The sequence below is a fragment of the Plasmodium fragile genome (genome assembly GCF_000956335.1).
Source record: "Plasmodium fragile strain nilgiri unplaced genomic scaffold supercont1.6, whole genome shotgun sequence".
NCBI classification, from domain to species: Eukaryota; Apicomplexa; class Aconoidasida; order Haemosporida; family Plasmodiidae; genus Plasmodium; species Plasmodium fragile.
In genome coordinates this window covers 252,590-270,747 of record NW_012192586.1, presented here as the reverse complement: position 1 = coordinate 270,747, position 18,158 = coordinate 252,590, and the positions used below count along the sequence as shown (strand labels likewise).

The 18,158-nt window shown below is 41.4% G+C and overlaps 7 protein-coding genes across 7 annotated transcripts; 5 read left to right on the top strand and 2 right to left on the bottom strand.

Annotated features, from left to right (window-relative positions):
* Positions 1-1,412: 1,412 nt before the first annotated feature.
* Positions 1,413-6,572, top strand: AK88_00761 (uncharacterized protein; the record flags this gene model as incomplete). Its single annotated transcript, XM_012478405.1, has 1 exon — positions 1,413-6,572. The coding sequence occupies one exon, from the start codon at positions 1,413-1,415 to the stop codon at positions 6,570-6,572; it is 5,160 nt and encodes a 1,719-aa protein (XP_012333828.1).
* A 1,214-nt stretch (positions 6,573-7,786) lies between these two features.
* On the top strand, positions 7,787-9,296 carry AK88_00760 (uncharacterized protein; the record flags this gene model as incomplete). Its single annotated transcript, XM_012478404.1, has 6 exons — positions 7,787-7,859; positions 7,939-7,997; positions 8,214-8,309; positions 8,595-8,702; positions 8,813-8,911; positions 9,174-9,296. 6 exons carry the CDS (start codon positions 7,787-7,789, stop codon positions 9,294-9,296), a joined length of 558 nt encoding a protein of 185 aa, XP_012333827.1.
* Positions 9,297-9,897: 601 nt separating this feature from the next.
* Positions 9,898-10,890, top strand: AK88_00759 (uncharacterized protein; the record flags this gene model as incomplete). Its single annotated transcript, XM_012478403.1, has 4 exons — positions 9,898-10,071; positions 10,275-10,345; positions 10,486-10,552; positions 10,684-10,890. The coding sequence occupies 4 exons, from the start codon at positions 9,898-9,900 to the stop codon at positions 10,888-10,890; spliced, it is 519 nt and encodes a 172-aa protein (XP_012333826.1).
* A 729-nt stretch (positions 10,891-11,619) lies between these two features.
* Positions 11,620-12,090, bottom strand: AK88_00758 (uncharacterized protein; the record flags this gene model as incomplete). The annotated part of the gene is made up of 1 exon (XM_012478402.1): positions 11,620-12,090. One exon carries the CDS (start codon positions 12,088-12,090, stop codon positions 11,620-11,622), a length of 471 nt encoding a protein of 156 aa, XP_012333825.1.
* A 756-nt stretch (positions 12,091-12,846) lies between these two features.
* Positions 12,847-13,670, top strand: AK88_00757 (uncharacterized protein; the record flags this gene model as incomplete). Its single annotated transcript, XM_012478401.1, has 4 exons — positions 12,847-12,886; positions 13,115-13,201; positions 13,311-13,466; positions 13,612-13,670. 4 exons carry the CDS (start codon positions 12,847-12,849, stop codon positions 13,668-13,670), a joined length of 342 nt encoding a protein of 113 aa, XP_012333824.1.
* A 1,549-nt stretch (positions 13,671-15,219) lies between these two features.
* AK88_00756 (uncharacterized protein) lies at positions 15,220-16,998 on the top strand (the record flags this gene model as incomplete). Its single annotated transcript, XM_012478400.1, has 1 exon — positions 15,220-16,998. One exon carries the CDS (start codon positions 15,220-15,222, stop codon positions 16,996-16,998), a length of 1,779 nt encoding a protein of 592 aa, XP_012333823.1.
* Positions 16,999-17,632: 634 nt separating this feature from the next.
* AK88_00755 (uncharacterized protein) lies at positions 17,633-17,890 on the bottom strand (the record flags this gene model as incomplete). The annotated part of the gene is made up of 1 exon (XM_012478399.1): positions 17,633-17,890. The coding sequence occupies one exon, from the start codon at positions 17,888-17,890 to the stop codon at positions 17,633-17,635; it is 258 nt and encodes an 85-aa protein (XP_012333822.1).
* Between the last annotated feature and the right edge of the window lie 268 nt (positions 17,891-18,158).

Below are 18,158 nucleotides of genomic sequence, written 5' to 3'. Positions count from 1 at the left end.
AAAAAAAAAAAAAAAAAAAAAAAAAAAACAGCGCAACGCGTTTTGTGCCATTGTTCTGTTTCGTTTTTGTCTAATAAGTACAATTTCGTGTTTTAAAAATATTTTCTGAAAATATATTTTAGAAAATGAACGAAACAGTTACACATTTGCTTCGTTGCTCTTTTTTTTTTTTTTCCATTTTACAAAAGATTAGCATTTGCGTTTGTTTGAGAATTTTTTTTTTTCCCAACCAATCAAGCGATTTGTATACAGAGGAAGCCAAAAAAAAAAAAAAAAAAAAAAAAAAAATGACAAAGCGGCAAAACAGCTAAATGGCACAATAAAAATTGTACAATTATGCTTATTGTACGTAAACACACAAACACAGAGCAAACGTGATGATACGAAAGGGGCGATTGTAATGAGTATGCCACCGCTCATTCAGCTCATTCCGTTCGCATCCTCTCTGTGCAGAGTTGGCATTCATGTTTTTGTTCCCTCCCGAGGAAGGCATATAGCCATAGCCCCTTGGGCGAAATGTTGTAAAGCTTCGAATCGGCAGAGTGACATGCGGAACAGGAAAAAAAAATAAAGTTACACAAAGTTAAAATAAAAAAGGAAGAATAAAAAAGAACGAAATGATGAAACGATAGTGAAACGAGAGTTGCCCAACTGGGGAATAGTCCCGTTTCCATTTCTATTTCCATCGCACATTGTTACATTTGAAAAGTTTCCCGTGTTAACAAGCTTTTTAATTAACCCAAAGTGTCTGTCATTTGTGAATTTTTTTTTTGTTTGTTTTCGTGTTGTTCGTATTGTTCCACCTGCCAGTTGCACAACCTGTGACTTTTGCGTTGTGTAAATATCGTAACAAGGTTGCCTTGACTTTCCTGTGCAAGGACACAGGAAGGGCAAAGTTGTAACCAGCGCAGAGTAAGTAGCACACAAAAGTGTAAAATAGCGTAAAAGTAGCGTAAAAATCGCGAAGGCGCGTGTTTTTCTTTACAGTGGCCCCAGCAACGCGGAACCTCTGCGGGTGCAAGGGCTGAATTGAAAACGCTCGTCCAGCGGGAGAGGTGCGATCGGTTGAGGTCCTCCACTCCTTGATCATCCCAGTGGTGAGAATAACTCTGCGAAGAGTATAACGCGGTAACGTTGCGAAGACGTATAGGGCGCAACCAGAATATTTCACCTTCGACTTTCCCAAGCGGAACCAACCGACGTCAGAAGGAACATACACAAAATGCAGCTACCCCAGCGCGCGCGCTAGGGCGGAGAACATATGCAGACGCGGATAAGCACGCCAGCGGTAGAGCACATTGATAGGACTACACAGACGTGCACACGCGTAAGCAAGCGCACCCACAGGTGCAGATACAACTCTTCCCGCTTCTTCAATCAAATAAAAGAGCAATGCATAACGCACGACCAAAATGACGACCAATTACAGATCGCTAAAGACAGCGGTGGACTACGAATATGGGTATATGATGAAACAAGGGATCGGGGAAGAAAAGTATTGGAGAACAAAATTGGGACCAAATAACACCTCGTTGAATAACCCCCCTTCGATCAGCTCCCATGTTGAAAATGGAAATGCCAAATTGGTGGAAGCGAAAAATGTGTGTGACAGAAATGACCACAAAGGTGAGCAGTCTGAGGATGAGCTAACAGCAGCACAGAGAAGTGAGACAAATGGTGAAATTTTCTTTAAAAAAAAAAACAACTACTACAAATATAATATATTAGGGAACTCCACGAGGGAAGACAACACGATCACCCCTTTGAATGGAAAGAAGCGCCATTGGTTAGACGGACGAAATGAAAAGAGTCAACACAGTGAACAAAATTTAAAGAGGAAAAAAATAAATGAAATTATAAATAAGTATAAGAAAAACATGACATTATTACATGGTAGAACAAGTAGTGAACACTCAGTTAACTGTGACGAAGTCAATTCAAAGGAAGATGAGTGCAACTCCCATTTTGATGGTACCTACAATTTGAGGGGGGCTAATCAAGTCGACTGTATCGATGCAGATCAGGCAACTAATCTTCAGGAGGAAGGGAATCCTCGGGATGGTACAAAGAGCCAAGTATATGATAAACACAACGGTGAGAATGAGCAGTGGGATAGGTTAAGGTCTCTTCAAAAGGGACATAAAGAAATGACAGAAAGTTCAACTCAGGACATTGCTGCTTCTCGGAAAGGAGAGGGAAGTGTGAAGTGGGAAAAGGGAAGCATCTCGAAAAAAAATTCTGAGCCAACAAAAATTGGTGAACATGGCGAGCGAAATTATATGACCAGGTATCCCCTCCTTTTGGAACAACGAAAGAAGGAATACTATTATGGCAGCTCAGAAAAGTTGATAACTCTGAAAAACTACGGCATTAGTTTGGGTTATAAAGACCGTGATGGTCAAGGGGGGGACAAAAGTAATTCAAAGCTTTCATCCCTTTTGAGCGAAAGGAAAAAGGAGGAAATGGAAGGGGCAGAGCGTCCGATTAAGCTGCATGCAACAAACAGAGCAGATAATCTTTTGCCCAGTTTCAATCTCCCCAAGGTGTATTACTCCTCTGAAGGGGACAAAAAGCATAGCGCACTGGACACCCATGTGGGTTTCTCCTGCAAGGGGAGGGACTTTCAAAAGGGTAAAAGCACCGGTGACACAAGTCGGGGTGGCACCCACCTGTTGGATGATGACACCGTCTCGAATAGTTATCACGAACTCGTGGGCACAGAAAAATGCAACTCTTTAAATGTTGACAAGTCCGCCGCTATTCAGGCAAACCTAATTAAAGGCGCAACAGAAGGTACCTCGACGGGAACATTTTCCCACTTTAATAAACTGTTTAACCAGACGTCGTTCACAGATCATGAAAAAAGGATTAGGGAAAAATTCGAGCAAATCAAACAAATGGAGAAGACGATCGATTTTGAGGAGGGTGTATCGGATGAGAATGGGAAGGGAGAGGATCAGCAGAATGGAGGAAGCAAAGAATCACACCATGTGGATGAGACCCTGGGCAAAGCAGGCAACGCAACGGGGCGTACAGAAAGTGGAGAGGGGAAGACAAATGGGGAGAACAACTATAGTGAGAAATTTTCGCCACTCATGGATAAAGAAGCATCAGGGGGTACTACTAATAAAGAGCGGACATCAAAGAGGGAGACCAAGTTAAGTTACACTTTCGAAGTTGGGGAGACTAAGCCTCAAGGAAAGGAAGAAGAACATCGACCAGACGAGGGCAACAATTCGTACCTTCACCAGGATGATACAAATGAGTACTCACATGGGGAAAAAAACTTATGCAACTTCAAGGGCGGGGAGAAATACGACACGGTTGTTAAGGCAAGCCATCCTGATGAACAACACACTCATGTTGATGATAAGCCATCCCCGTGGACGGTGGAGAATAATGATATGAATCTTTCTCTTTACGATAAGATTAAATATTCTGTCTTGAGTAAAGGGGAAAAGGATTCCCAATGGAAAAAAGGAGAGGAGGTAGACATTCACCACGTGAAACCCATTTCGGATTACAGCAAAAATGGGCTTAGGATTGAACAGAATAAAAAATGGGATGACTTGAGGGAGAAATATCTGGACCTGAAAAGAAGACATGGCCTGGATTCGAATGGAGAACATAAGAAAGGAGAAGAAGGTCGTTACGCTTTGGGGAAAGAAAAGGAAAAAGGTTCCTGGGTATCGAGCCAGGACAAGGACAAACTGTGTAACTTATGGGTCGGAGGAAAAACCAGCATGGGGGAAAGTCTCCCATCAACAAATGGAGTGGTGCCCCCTTTAGTTGAATCAACCTCCCATTTGGATCAATCGCTTAGAAAAAAGGTAGAGCAAAGAAGCGAAAAAAGGACAGAAGCTGAAAAGGATAAGGTGAAAATCACCAACTCTCACATGAATACGTTAAGTAACGATAAGACAGCAGAGTATAGGAGGAATGGTTTACCAACGCGTAGCGAAGGTGCTGGAAACAGCATCGGCCATCGCAAGCGAAATTGGGCAGACGAGGTGGGGAGGTGCACAGAGAAGCATTCCAATCAGGCACTTGCAGAACGGTTGAAAAGTGGCAAAGATAAAAACTTCGTCAGTGGAGACCTCCGTAACATTTATTCACGTAGCCCAGCCCACCAGCGAAGTAGGGGAAAAAGTGGGGAAGTAGACAAGGGTTGGAAATTTTCCCCCACCAAGGTGAACAAAATGGGAAAAACACAATTTGAGGCGTTCACCACAACAGAAGGAAAGAAGAATAATTCTTCACATATCGGTGTGGCCAACGCAAAGGTTACAATCCATGATAAGGATAAAGGAGGGACATACCAAAATGAGGATAACATTTTAAAAAAGTATCATCATTTTTTGAGGAAGTCACCCTCACCGAGGAGTCCATACATAAGAGCCAATAAAGTGAACGGGTACCAAAATCAAGTGCTTCACGAAAGTGAAGAGTTAAGAGGAAAGGGAAGAAGTAATCAGCCTGTGAATAATAGCCTAAGGAGGGACAATAACCACAGTGGTGAAATTGCGCAAGTAAGAGATTTGGCAAAGAAGAAACCTCCCATGAGGAAAGGAATGTCAGGCGAGGAGTACGTGGGAAGGATAGGCAAACTAAACCCTCAGAAGAAGGACAAAATCAACGTAGGCGTAAAGACCAAAGCGAAGAATCCACTCTTCTATTCAACGAATTCCCAAACAGATATGCACAAAAAAAACATTGTTGAAACTATTTCAAATGATCTGCACGTGTCCAATATACACAGTCTGGAGGAAATAAAAAAAAAATATGAAAATGTGATTAAACGAGTGAAGGAAAATCTTTCTAGTGACAACAACTACTCGAAGATGCAAGGAGAGGGGAAAAGAACCAACTCGAATGAAAGGATAAAAGAAAATTTGGACATGATTAAGGAACACTTTAATAAAGAAAAAATGAAAATAGATGAGGAGAACAGAATGAGGCATGAAATTAACATGAGGAGGAAGATGTACGAATTAAAGATTAGGAAAGATTTTGAGGAAAAAATTAGAATTCGCAGGGAGATGAACGAGAGGAAGGTAATGGAGGAAGGTCCAAGCGGACAAAAAGAAAATGTCCGCGTGGTGCATAACCCCCCACAGGAAGACATCCATGCGGAAGAAGCGGAGAATGGCGCACTTGAGGGTCGACACGGAGGTGGAGCAAAGGGTAATGAGGTGCAATATGGGAAGGCGGCACAACGGGAGACGCAGAGAGACGCGATAAAACCAGGAAAGAGCAAACAAAAGAAAAACATCTTTGAAGATTACTCCAGCGATGGAAGCTATTACAAATACATGTACAGAAATCTTTACGAAGAGACATGGAATAACAAAACGAAAAGCCACTACCACGATGTGGGGGACAATCTGTACCTGGAAGATTGCTCAGATCATTTTTTCCTCAATGCGAAGACACACCCTTCAGTTGCCGATACCCTTTCGAACAGTTTTGACAATGAGTTGATATCACTGAGCAAAATAAAGTTTGACGATTTTGACTACAATTATTTGAACGAGATTAACAGATCTGTGTTGAAGAAAAAGGAAACCCCGCTGCGTTCACTCGGTGCAATTCAATCACACCGTTCACCTTATTCACGCGTTTCGTCGCACGGGGGAGATGAGATGGGAAGAAATCCCAATCTGTTGAAGCCGAAGGTCATATTGACCGACAGCGAAGGGAGCCCCAGAAGGAAATGCGCACAAGGGAATACACAAACGAATGGTGGAGGACATAACGAAAGTATCTTTAGCGATTCGTCTTTAATCAAAAAGCGAGAGAGGCGTGGGGGGAGAAAAGCTCCCGAATGCTTGCGCATCCCAGCGAACTCCAGTGCGTACAAACAAAACGACAGCGAGAATATTCTGAACAAGCTGCTGCTGATAAAGCGCCAGAATAGGGCGCGCGCAGGGGAGCCGCGTGAAGAGGTGGAATCATATGAGGAGGTGGAAGCAAACGAGGAGATAGAACCAGCTGGAGAGACTGAAGTAGATGAGGAACCCCTCATGGAGGAAGAAAACAAAACCGACGTGGACGAAGTCACCCTGCAGAATGACTCACCTGAAGAGGAGAATGTTCATCTCGCCAAAAAGAAACAGACACGAAACAAACCAAGCTGCAGCAATGGTAAAAACACGAGGGGAAGTAACCGCGTCCTACAGAAAAACATCAGCCCAGAGGAAGAACATTCGACGGGAATAAAAGAATCCAATTTGAGAGAGACGGATGTGGGAAAAAAAAAAAAAAAAAAAGAAAGGAAAGTAAACGAATGGAGAGATAAAAATAATCAGAAGAACCATTCGAATAGATTAGAGAAGGATCAACAAAATAAAATGCCAAATGAATCGAGCGGAAGTGACGAAAGTGAAGACGATGAAAACCATCTGAAGCGTTCTTTATCGTCATCGGATAACGGAATTCCAAAAATTAACATTCTGAACAATAGGGAGAATTATATTCCTCTAGACGTTGCTCTTAACTTTGTAATAGACAATGAGAAACTGAAAAAAACGAACGTGCAGAAGGAACATAAGGGAAGCCAAAAAAAGAAGTAAGCATAAGAAACGTGGCTTCGTTCAGTGCTATTAGTTCTGGGGGGGAGTGTGTCTCCTCGAGAAGGGCCACTCCTACCGCTAGGCGGAAGTCCGCCTTATGATGTTACCTCTTCCTCGTCGTAAACTTTTGTTGTACACCACATCATTTCCCCCCGTTTACGCCTTTCTTCCATGCAGGACCTTCGTGCAGTGGCTGATGGACGAGCGCAAGAAACGACTAAAGAACAATTTGCCCATTGATATTTGAGATGACCCCGCGGAGTTATTTTTGTGCGCCACGCTTGTGCGATTATGTAAGCGCGTAATTTTAGCGGCGGTGTGTCTACGTCAATTTTGACAAAACATGCGTCACCCAATTTGCGTAATGTGGTCGCTTCCGCGCCAACATGTTTGTGTGTAACTCCTGTGTGCTTTTCAACTGTTGTGAAGAAAAAGAAAAAAATGATAAAATAATGCAAAAACGCATTAAACTTTTTTTTTTTTTTTTTTTTTGTTTTTTAAAACCTCGTGTTTTACACGGCCCAAAGGCGGGGTCTAGAAACATGTTTGTAAACAATTTAAACAAGCGCTTGTGAATTTTGTCATTTGGACGCATGGCGTGGTGAAAGGGGCCATGGCAGGGGGGTAGTAGACGCGTGCATGTGTGCAGGGAAAAATGTAAAAAAAAAAAAAAAAAAAAAAAAAAAAAAAAAAAAAAAATATACATATATTTATATATTTACAAAATGCGAAAAATACTGAAACTGCACCAAATGAGACTTGACGCGGATGGTGCAAAAGGTAGGTCGCAACAAGACAGAGCATTGCAATGACCTCATTTTATCGTCACCTCGTTTTGAAGAGAAATAGGATTGCAATTTTGCCCCTACTTAAGAGTATGTTTATTTGTTTATTCATTTTTTTTGAATTTTTAACCGAGTGAGGAAGGAGGAAGACGCTGTTGATGGAAAACACGCGCCCCTGCTGATTAAACGCACAACGGAAAATGGTGGACAGGTGAACAATCTGCAGTGCGTGCACAGAGGAATTAGCAGCGTAGGGAATAAAAAAAAAAAAAAATTTTAAAAATAATAAATAAAGCAAAACAAAACGGAGCGATGCGAAACAGAAACACCGCGCTGCATTTGCAAGAACAGGGTCTGACCTCAAAATTGGCGAATCGCGGCGCAAACGCTACCAATTGAGAACACCTCTCAAACGAAAGCTAAATAAAAATGATATGTGTAACGTTAATCAAAGACAGCGTGCGTGACAAGTTGTCTGACTTAGGGTTAAGCGTTTTCATAGGTATGTCGTACATAAGAAACACTCGTAAAAATTTACCTACACACTCATCATATGCATCTCAACCCTACTGCGTCCTCAGGAAACTTAAAGCGAGCAAAAAAATTACTAAAGAATAATGACATAAATAGCAAATTTTTGGTGAGAACGAATAGCGGGTGTTGTGTTTTTTTATTTTGAAGTGCTCAATCGGGCATGACAGTGGCATAGAAAAAAAAAACACACATAGAGAGAACTGCGCACAGACAATGCGCATTGGGCATTTGTATACGCCTTCATAGAAATGCAAACAGAAGCGCATCCACGCGTATAATCAGTCATGCATGTACTCATTTGCTTTTATCCTAACTTCCTCAGAACAACAACAGCTTACTCCACATCTGTGCTCACAATGAAGACACGAACATGTTCCATTTCCTGCTAAGCAATGGGTGTAACTATAAGCATGTTAATGTAAGGCGGAGGGGAGGAAAATATGTCATTGGCTGCTTACCCAAACGGAATATAATTCCTGTAGAGGAGGGGGACAACACTTTTTAAAAAAACGCCAAGATCAATGGTGTGGAAATGCACACTAGGGTTAAGAAGATGGTTGAAACAATTCCCCCTCCTATTTTACAGTATGACATGGAGTGCTTGTCTCCTTTCCTTGTTCCTTTGTTCATTTTTCTTCATTTATTTATTTTTTGTTTTTTTGTACTCATTTTGAACTTATTTCCGCCCTGTACCCTTTTTCAGGAAAACGGAGACTCCTGCCTGCACATCATCGCGCTAAATAACAACGTCTACTGCCTGGATATCCTCTGTCGGAACAGCATCAAGGAGATCATTGACTTAAAGAATAAGGTACGTGTACAATAGGTCCTATTAAAGAGGGCCATGTCTTTTAAAAATTACCAAAAAGATACACTTAAAAAAATAATGTTTATACTCCTCTACATGCGTCTAAATGTCAGGAAGGAGATACGGCTTTACACATTGCTATAAAAAATGGGTTTCCGGAATTTTTCACCCTACTCATAAAATATGGCGCAAACGCGAGCGTAAAAGACGACGTAAGTGGTGCCTTCGTTTTGGCCGTTTTGTCCCCCGTGCGGGAGAAGAGACCATGAAAAGAGTTCCCCCTCTTCAGTCCTTTTGCCCATTTTTGTTGAAATTAGCTCCTCCGACGGGGCCACCGCGAAAAGAGTTTATTCATTGCGTTTTTGTTTTCCCTTTCCTTTTCTTTTTTTTTTGGCAATTTGGCTCCATGAATTGGTGCTTTATGTCTATTCCCCACATTTTACCTCTTTATTCCTGCCCCCCCTGTTTTGCCAGTTTGACATGGACGCCTACGAATTGTTGGACCTCTACAGGAAGAAGGAAAAATTTTACGATTGCAATTCGAGCACATATGCGGACATGTTTAATTTTTTAATATCCACGAGGAAGGAGCGTTAGAGAAGTTTTTTTTGAATTTTTTTAATTTTCTGTTTTTTGTCGTCCGTTTTTTTTTTGCCCTGTTTATGTGAACAGTATGTATAGACGCGCTCTGCGCACATATATTCGCATGCTTTTTTAAAACGTGAAATTGTAAATTATGAATAAAAGCAAAGGAGTTATATCTATGTTAGTGATTTTTTGGGGGAGCTGTACAAAGGGAGACGCTGTTAGCGGGGTTGTTAGTTGCTCTGGCGGCATTCCCAACCCCGCAGCAACTCTTCCGCAAACGTGTTTTAGTCGCAAGTGTTGATGACACATTTTAAGCCCATTTTTAAGCATACTTTTTAAACCCTTTTCCAACCTGTGTTTGTGCCCCCCCTTGCTGCTTCTCCCATTTCGCGTGCCCCATTACATACATACAGTGAACAAACACACTCCCCCCTCGACCCTTTTTTTTTTTTTTTGAAGTATTTTTAAAAAATACAATTTGAAACACATCCCCCCCCGTCACATGATGTAGTTACTCGGAAAAAATGACTTCCTGAGACCCAGCGCACTTACCCAACCTCTGTGCTTGGGTGTTCCCTCATTTTCTCTGTTTTCCCATGAACATTTTATAATGTTAAGTAATTTTTTTTTTTTCGTCTTGGCACATGTGTGTATATTTTCCCTGAGGAATAGCAATTACGTCTGCTGCTTTTACACCCCCAAGGTGTGCTGTACAAAATTCTTTTACTTGAAGGAGTCCAATGATGTGTCGAGTTCCTCCGAGGGGCGCGAACGGTACATGCAGGTATGCCGAGTGGAGCGCGCCACGTAAAGGTTATGCTGTGGTGTTAGAAGCGTTGGCTGGATGGTAAAGCTGCTAAAACTAGAGAGAAGCGTCCATGACTGCCTAACTTGTTCCCATGGACACGCACAGCCACGTCGCCGAATACAGAACGCAAACACTCGAGAGAAATAAAAAACCAAAAAACTCCACTTTTTACAATTAAGGAAAAGAAAATGAAGCAGCTGAGGCTCAAGGCGGAAAACAAGGTCGTCAAGCAGTTGCGAATAACACCGAGGTAATGGGCAAAGCGAATTGTCCATTAATACATGTGTCCATCCGTGTCTATGTGTACCTTATCTCTTATGGCTGTGTTCTCCCGTGGCCCCTCTCCCGCGCTAGCACTCATGTGCGTGCACCTCAACACCTTCTTGGTAGAATTGGGGACAACGATTTGCTTATAAAGATAAATTCAGCGAAGCAATTTCTGCTCAGAAGACACAGGGTAAACGGATCTTTCACACAGTTGTGTGTGGAAAAAAAAATGTACCAGCATACGTATGATGATACAAATTTTACTTGTGGGTTGACAGTAGACTCCGCAAAAAAAAAAACCCACAATATTTTCCCCCTTAGGTAAAATTTATTTTGACACTGAAGGGAAGAGAATATACCAATGTTGAAAATGTAAAAAGAATTTTCGCAAAAATTTCCGAAGAATTAAAAAGTTACGGCAACTCGGAGACCATGCGGCAGAACGGAAATGTGGTATCTCAATTGTTTAATTTGAAGGCTAAGAGGAAAAATGACAGCTCACTCGGGGGGGCAGGAGGCGTTAAATAGGGGCGCACATGTGTGTCTGAAAAGCAGCAAACGGCTACAACAATTTGATCATCTATAGGTAACGTTTTTTCCCTTTTTTTTTTTTTTTTTTTTTTTGTGTACAATCAGCATTTGTGCTCCCCCGCCAATTTTAAATGCGAGTTTATGTGCATGGGGTGGGGACAACAACCTTTTTGGTCTTTCCTCAATTTTGTTCAATTTGCTTGTGGGTTTTTCCCGCCCAGCTTGGAACAAGTCGTATTTGTGAGCGTGCGCCATGGATACTTGGCATGACGTTGACGGCAATTGAAAGGGAGTTTTAAAAGTTTGTTGTGGCTGTCCGCTTGTTGCAGCTCACGATTTGTTGCGCTTCCCTCTTTCGTGGAGCACTATTAACTAAAAAAATTAAAAAAAAAAAACATTACAGCGGGGGTTTCCCGTGTTCAGAAAAATCCCCTGTCTATTTGGCTGCGCCCTTGCACACACATTCGCATGAAGAGATGAGGTGCATGATTGGAGGGTGAGCTGGGGAGCGTATATCTGCTGGACAAATGTTGACGAACTATAATGTACGATGTGTGTCCCTTCACATGGAGTAAAAGTAAACTTCTTTTCTTTTTACACTCAAACATGTGTACAAGTATCAAACCCACACAAATGAACGCCCATTGAGGGGGGAACAAATGTGAACAAATTGCATGTCTCGAGTTTCCTCTTCTTCCTTTTTTTCTTTTATTTTTTTTGCGCCGTTCAATAATCTGATAAATCGTTTGTCATTGCTCCACAACATTTTTTAAATTTCTTGTTGGACCCACATGTGCACAATTTGTTGTTATACTTGGAAGACCCCTTGACATAAAATCTGTGTTTATTAACGTCATCGTATCGAACAAAATTATCATCACTGTCGTCATTCTTAACCATCCTGTTCCGCAACTCTGTCTCAATTTGGTTCATTCTTAAATCACCAATGAGGTATTTTCTTCCCTTGTTGAATATGGAGTACGCACTTACGCCGTTTCTCCCCTTATCACCGTCATCGCTCGTGTGGTCAAGGTTTAAAAAAATAATAATAATCAGAACAAGGATCACGTACACTACGCCAAATATGTGGTAGAACAAGTAACATGAACATAATAAAATGGTGGATGTAATTTTCGGGTGGGAGTACACTATGCTGCTGCCATTCTTCTTCTTGGCGCTCTTTTTTTTCTTCGACATGTCTTCTCACGTACCCGCGTAAATGAAAGGTTGCTTGTGGGCTGTTCGTACAAAGTGGAAATGCGAGGCAAATGTGAAGCAAATAAGGGGAAAAAACCATATATGCAACTTCTTTTCCGATACTTCTCTTCATCAAATTAGCTATCCTTAAAAACAGGTTAAGGGGGAGGGGACCTCCTTTCGCTTTCCTTACTCCTTGTGCATTTTTGAATTTAACTCACTTGGGGTGTCAACTGGCAAGGAAGTCAAAATGAAATAAACAAAATGTAAACAGGAGGTACAGCGACCACAAGGTGCTAAAGGAGACTGTTGAAATGTGAAATTAATCTGTGGGGCGCGGCGTCCCCCTTTTAGTGCCTCACATTTTTGCCATTATAGCGCTTCCCGCCATTAGGATGCTATTAAAAAGGGGTGCATTCACCGGGCTCCATGTGGTGTATACACTTACAAGCGCGTATGCGGGGAGAGGGCGAAAGGATACACAAAATTGGTGCGTTCGATGGTTTCCTTTTTTGTACACTTTTTTGGCCGATCAACAGTTCCCTCGTTTGCGTGTTGTGTTGTGTTGTGTTGTGTTTTTTTTTTTTTTTTTTTTTTTCTAGCTCCTCAAACAGATGAGCAGCATCATTACGTAAACACCTTTTCCTCTCACCCGTGTTGAACTGTTCCTTTTTATCTTCAAGTTTCGAACGATCGAGTGTTACGCCGCCCACAACTACATTCCTTATTTTGTGGCCATCCACACGCAGCGCTAAAATGGCAAACAAAGTGCTGGAGGATAAACAGAAGAAAAAAGGTAACACCACATTTTGCACGTCCCCGTCAGTGCGCGTCAAATATGTGTAGAAACGGGGGGGGGAAAAAAAGCAGAGGCATAATTGGCGGGGACAAGCGCATGGGAAGAATCCCCCCACCTCACGACACCCCATATTGGCGGCACCTGGGTGAAATATGTGGACCCATATGTGTATAGCCCCTAAGTAGGCGTTAACTTATGTTGCCTCCCTTTCCCTTTTCCCTTCAGGATTTTGTAGACGACTCTGCGGCGGGGCTTATTACGCCCTTAAGGGTCCAAGCATAACCCACAGCGTCCTGTTTGGAATATGTGGAGGTACTATATGAGCACTCACTCTATGTGTACAGTGCACCAGTCATTCGCAAAAGAAACGTTTTGTGAAGCTGCCCCATACAATGTGTTATATCACTCCCCCTTTTCGTAGGCCTCATATACTACGGCGCCTACTACGGCTACAGGTATCTTAAAATCTCCTTTTTTGATACTACGCATGTGTCCAACGAAAGCAGAAGAAGATTTATGGAAAAGCAAATGTTGTTTTATAACGACATGGGTTACAACTTGTCCATGAAGTACATCGGTAAGGGGGTGTGCCCACACACGGGGGGGAGGTGGACCCGCAGAGTAGGAATACTCCAAAGAAATACGAGCACGTAGGTAACCCTACATAAACAATTGCGAACATGTGCCTTTTATATTTTATATTTTTCACTCTCCCCTTTTAGGAAATTTATGTAAATATTATGACCCTGTTGCGCTGAGACTTCCCTTTCAACCACTGTAATTAGAAAGAGAAAACAAAAAAAAAAGAGAGAGAATACCATTTACCGTCCATTTTGCCTTCCCATGGAAGTTGCTCCACCAGTACACCATGACATGGGTCACGCGGAGGGACACCCGCATAGCAACTGTGCAGTGCTATATGTGTTATGATTGCATGGCTAAAACCCATATGTTTTGTCCCCTTCTTTGCTCCAATTTGCAGCGATGACAAGTATAGGCTTTAGTTTTGCGAAGATACGCTACGGTTTATAGTCCTCATCATATGAAGGGTCACGAGCATGAGTACAGTGCGTGTTTTTTTTTTTTTTTTTTGTTTAAAATGTGTATAAAAATATGGACACCCTTCTGTCCTGACAGTGTTGAAGGAGTATAATTGCCATTTTGCGTGCTCCTTTTTTGCGCTATAAAAATGGATAATCAGTGTGCCCACTACATTTTCAGTACCGTTTTAATGGAGCCAATGAAACGCAGTTGTATATATATGCCAAGTTGGTAATGTTTTGTGCATACGATCTGAGCATTCGTGCAGAAGAAACACATCACCGCCTCGCGTTGTTAGCGTACCATCGAGGGGATTGTCCTTACCGTCTTGGGGAACGCTTTTACGAAGGCTCCCTCGATGATGTTATTTGTTTTATCTCGGGAAATTCAGCCCGTGACATGCTTTGCATTTTCGTGTCCTGAATGTATTTTGCATCCCCTGTGCGCGCCATAGTTTCATGTAAAAAGTGGCCCCCAAGAAAAAAAAAAAAAAAAAAGGCATAAATTGCAACGTAGTTATAAGTTCCAAAGTGGTAACGTTTTTCTTTCCACCATCCGGTGTGATTGAATTTTTTTCTTTTTTTTTTGGCCCACTTTTGGGACCTCTCAAAAAAAACGACGTAAAAAAAGCATAACCAAAGGTTCAGTGCGAAATTAGCACCGTAAAATGGAAAAAGGACAAGGTGAAACAAAGCGAAAAATAAATGGAAAAGAAAAAAAAAATGAAATGCAATATATCAATAAAAATAAACGCGAAAAGGGTGTTCTTCCAGCGGTCCATCAATCTGAATTTTTGTCCGCCCCCTTTTAATATTTGTTAATACATTCCTTACGACGTGGATTAAATCAAGCGTCAAGATGAAGGGTAGGTAACGGTGCCTATAAAAATGTCGCTCCCACAAAAAAGGAAAAAAAATAAATAGAAAAAAAAAAAAACATAACATAAAATAAAATAACACATGCGTATCTCTTTTTATACGCATATAATATCTCACCTGTTTGGGAGAGCGGGTTTTCAAGTACGCGGAAATGTATAAGCTGTTGTAGTACCCGCAAAACGTGTACCCATCAAATATGTAAAAAGATACGCATCCAATAAGGTTGAAGCAGAATAGTGTTATACCGCGGCGTACGTACCCACCGATGCCTGGTACGAACCACGTGCCATCAGGAGCAACTTATGCAACTGACCCAGTATAACGCGACATTTTCAGTAGATTCCTCGCTTACGCAGCTTGCTCTGTTATGCGAACGGTAAAAGCGTGAGGGGAAAAAAAAAAAAAAAAAAAATGAGCAACACTGGGGAAGTAGGAAACCCTCCAGATGAGGTTGAAGTGGGGGGAAGTGAAAACGTATCAAAGGCAAAACAACAAGATGAGGAAACGCTTTCAAGTGACGACAAAAGCTCTAGCAGTGATGAAGACCATGACGGTTTATTACTCACTTCCAAATTTAAAAAAAAGTTCAGCGATTTGTTACTCAAGTTAAAAAGTAAAGATTCGAACTTGCTGTCCAAGGAGGGAGATTTTTTTTTCCACGACAGTGATTTTGAGACAGAAGTGTCTGACGACGGGGAGGGCGACGAAAGGGGAAAAGATGACCAAGTTGGTGAAAGCGCTGCAAAAGAAGGCAACCTGAACTATGCGGAATACTTCAAAGACATACTAATGAAGGATGGGTCACATGCCATTGACCAGGAGGAAGAAGAACTGATCGAGAAGGAAAAGGAAGCATGCTCGAAAGAAAACAAAAAGAGCTACATAAACGAACAGGAGGAATTAAAAAAGAAAATTTTAGAAGCATGCAAAATTGCAGATGAAGAAAACGAAAATGAAGGTGATGATGAAAATTTTTTCACTATAAAGGAAAAATCAGAAAAGGAAATTTTGGAGGAGAAAGCATATTATGAAAATTTTTTAAAGACATCCAAAATTGTCAAGGAAGAGGATGGGCTGTTAAAGGAATACTGGAATGACAATTTAAATAAAGATGAAGAATTTTTAAGGGACTATATTTTGAAAGAATTGTGGAGGGAAGACAAAATACACAACGTTTATGAAGACATTGATGAAGTTGATGATGAAGATTTGGACAAGGCTGCTAAGTTTGAAAAGACGTACAATTTTCGATATGAAGAACAGAATGGAAATATTATAAATTCCAACCCGCGCCATATACAGAGCAGCGTGAGGATTGATTTAAGGAAGGAAAAGAGGAGGGAAAAGCGGAGAGAAAAGAGGAAGAGACAGAGGGAAAAGAAGCGGAAGAAGCTTACGGAGGATTTGAAAGAGGGGGACAGCAAAGGGGGCGGGAAAAAGAAAAGAAAACTGGACCAAAATAGGACAAACAATAAAGAGGAGGACCCCCATAATAATGACAACAACAACCTTGTTAGTGGCGAGTGTGGAGGAGACGAGGAGGAAAGCACCACTGCCAACACGTCCTTACCAAAGGAGAAAAAAAAAAAAAAAAAAAAAAAGGCAACTGATGAACATTCCGGTACAGGGGAAAATTCAAACGACCTGTGGTTTTTATGCGACGAATGCAATGTGCCCATAAGCCCCCTCAGTTATGTGTATGAATGCACCTTTTGCGACAACTTTGCCGTGTGTAAACCTTGTTTTAAAAAAATAACACATGAGCATGATTTGAAAAAGCTGGTAGTACCTGCGCATTGCGCACCTCCAAAGGATTACCTAAAAGGGAATGCTCCTGACAAGGGTGGATCCAAAGGTAACCACCATGACGGTGTGAAGAAGAAGTCTAGCGAGTTGGAATACCTAGAGAACGACTCGAGTGCTTATGAAGACCTAATTGATGACATGCCCATTCGATTCAAATACTTCAAAGTGAAGCCAGAAAATTTTAAACTCACCACTGATTATATTTTAAAAACGGACGACGAAACATTGAATCAGATTGTCCCCCTACATTATGTATCCCCCTACATCAAGCACGGCACAAAGGCTAAACTTCGGGGCTTGAGTGGACAAAAAGGCGATAGCCAGGAAAAGAAGAGATCGAAATTTAAAGGGAAGACTGCGGCACACAATGAGCAGGGCGATTAAGGGAGTATATCCCAACCGGTGTTATCATGGCATATTATGGAAACGCCTTTATGTTACGCACCACTTCAGGGTAATATCACCCAATGAACCACACGCATAATGGTGTAAAAAAAAAAAAAAAAAGTTTAAAGGTTTACAAAAAAAAAAACTCCCGGCAGGGGGAAGTGTGTTTAAAGGTGCACAGAAGTGGACACCTGATTAGTAAAAACATATCAAATTTGTAAAGCGCATGTTGTGTGCACGTGAGAACACGTGTTGCAAGCGCACATAGCCCTTTTTGTAAGGGCAAAAGAAACAGGTGAAAAAAAAAAACTGTTTCGTACTTTAAAAAATGTTTTTATGTGTGCAGTATGCAGGAGTCTATAAATTAGCATATGCCTGCACACGCCAGGGGAATTTGTCCCTGTTTTTTATTTTTTTACTTTTCAGCAGTTTATACTTTTAAAAGTATAATTTTTTTTTAATTGTTTATTGGAAGTCATCTCTTGGGGGCGAGGTGTCTTCTATATACTTCTTTGTGCATTGAATTATTATATATGTTTATTTACCTATATGCCCATCCCATGTTCTTTTTTTTCCCGATTTGTTGCATTCTAGGAGAGGCATCTGTGTCTCTTTCCCCCCTCCAACTGAATCATCTCGAGAGGGGGTTACCCAACATTTTAAAATTCCCATTAAGTATATTGCGGCGACACTGCGCATAAGCCTTTCTCAAAATGATGCAGTTTTCGTCCACCTCGTTCAAGTCATGGTTGTGTAGGCATTCTTCGAAGGTAGCGTTTTCCCGCTTATAACAAATTGTGTTTTGGTAACATGCGATCATATCACTTAGTATTTTCTTGCACGAGTTCGATGCCTTCCGGTGTGGGGTATCTGCTTTTACGTCAAGCATGTTGTTGAGGAGTGGCGGGAGGTTATGAAAAAAAAAAAAAAAAGAATCAAAATGGAAAATGTGTATATACCCTCTGACGTTACATCAACCCGTTCTTCATCTTCATTCCAGTAGTCCAACACGTCTTTTTCTGCGACACCAGGTGTAGCCTTTTGTTCAGGAGGGTAATGTTAACATTTCGTGATTGAACAGAGTGGATGTGCAAGTAAATACACAACTACATTCATATGCCCTTTTTTTTTTTTTTTTTTTTTTTTAAAATGTGTAT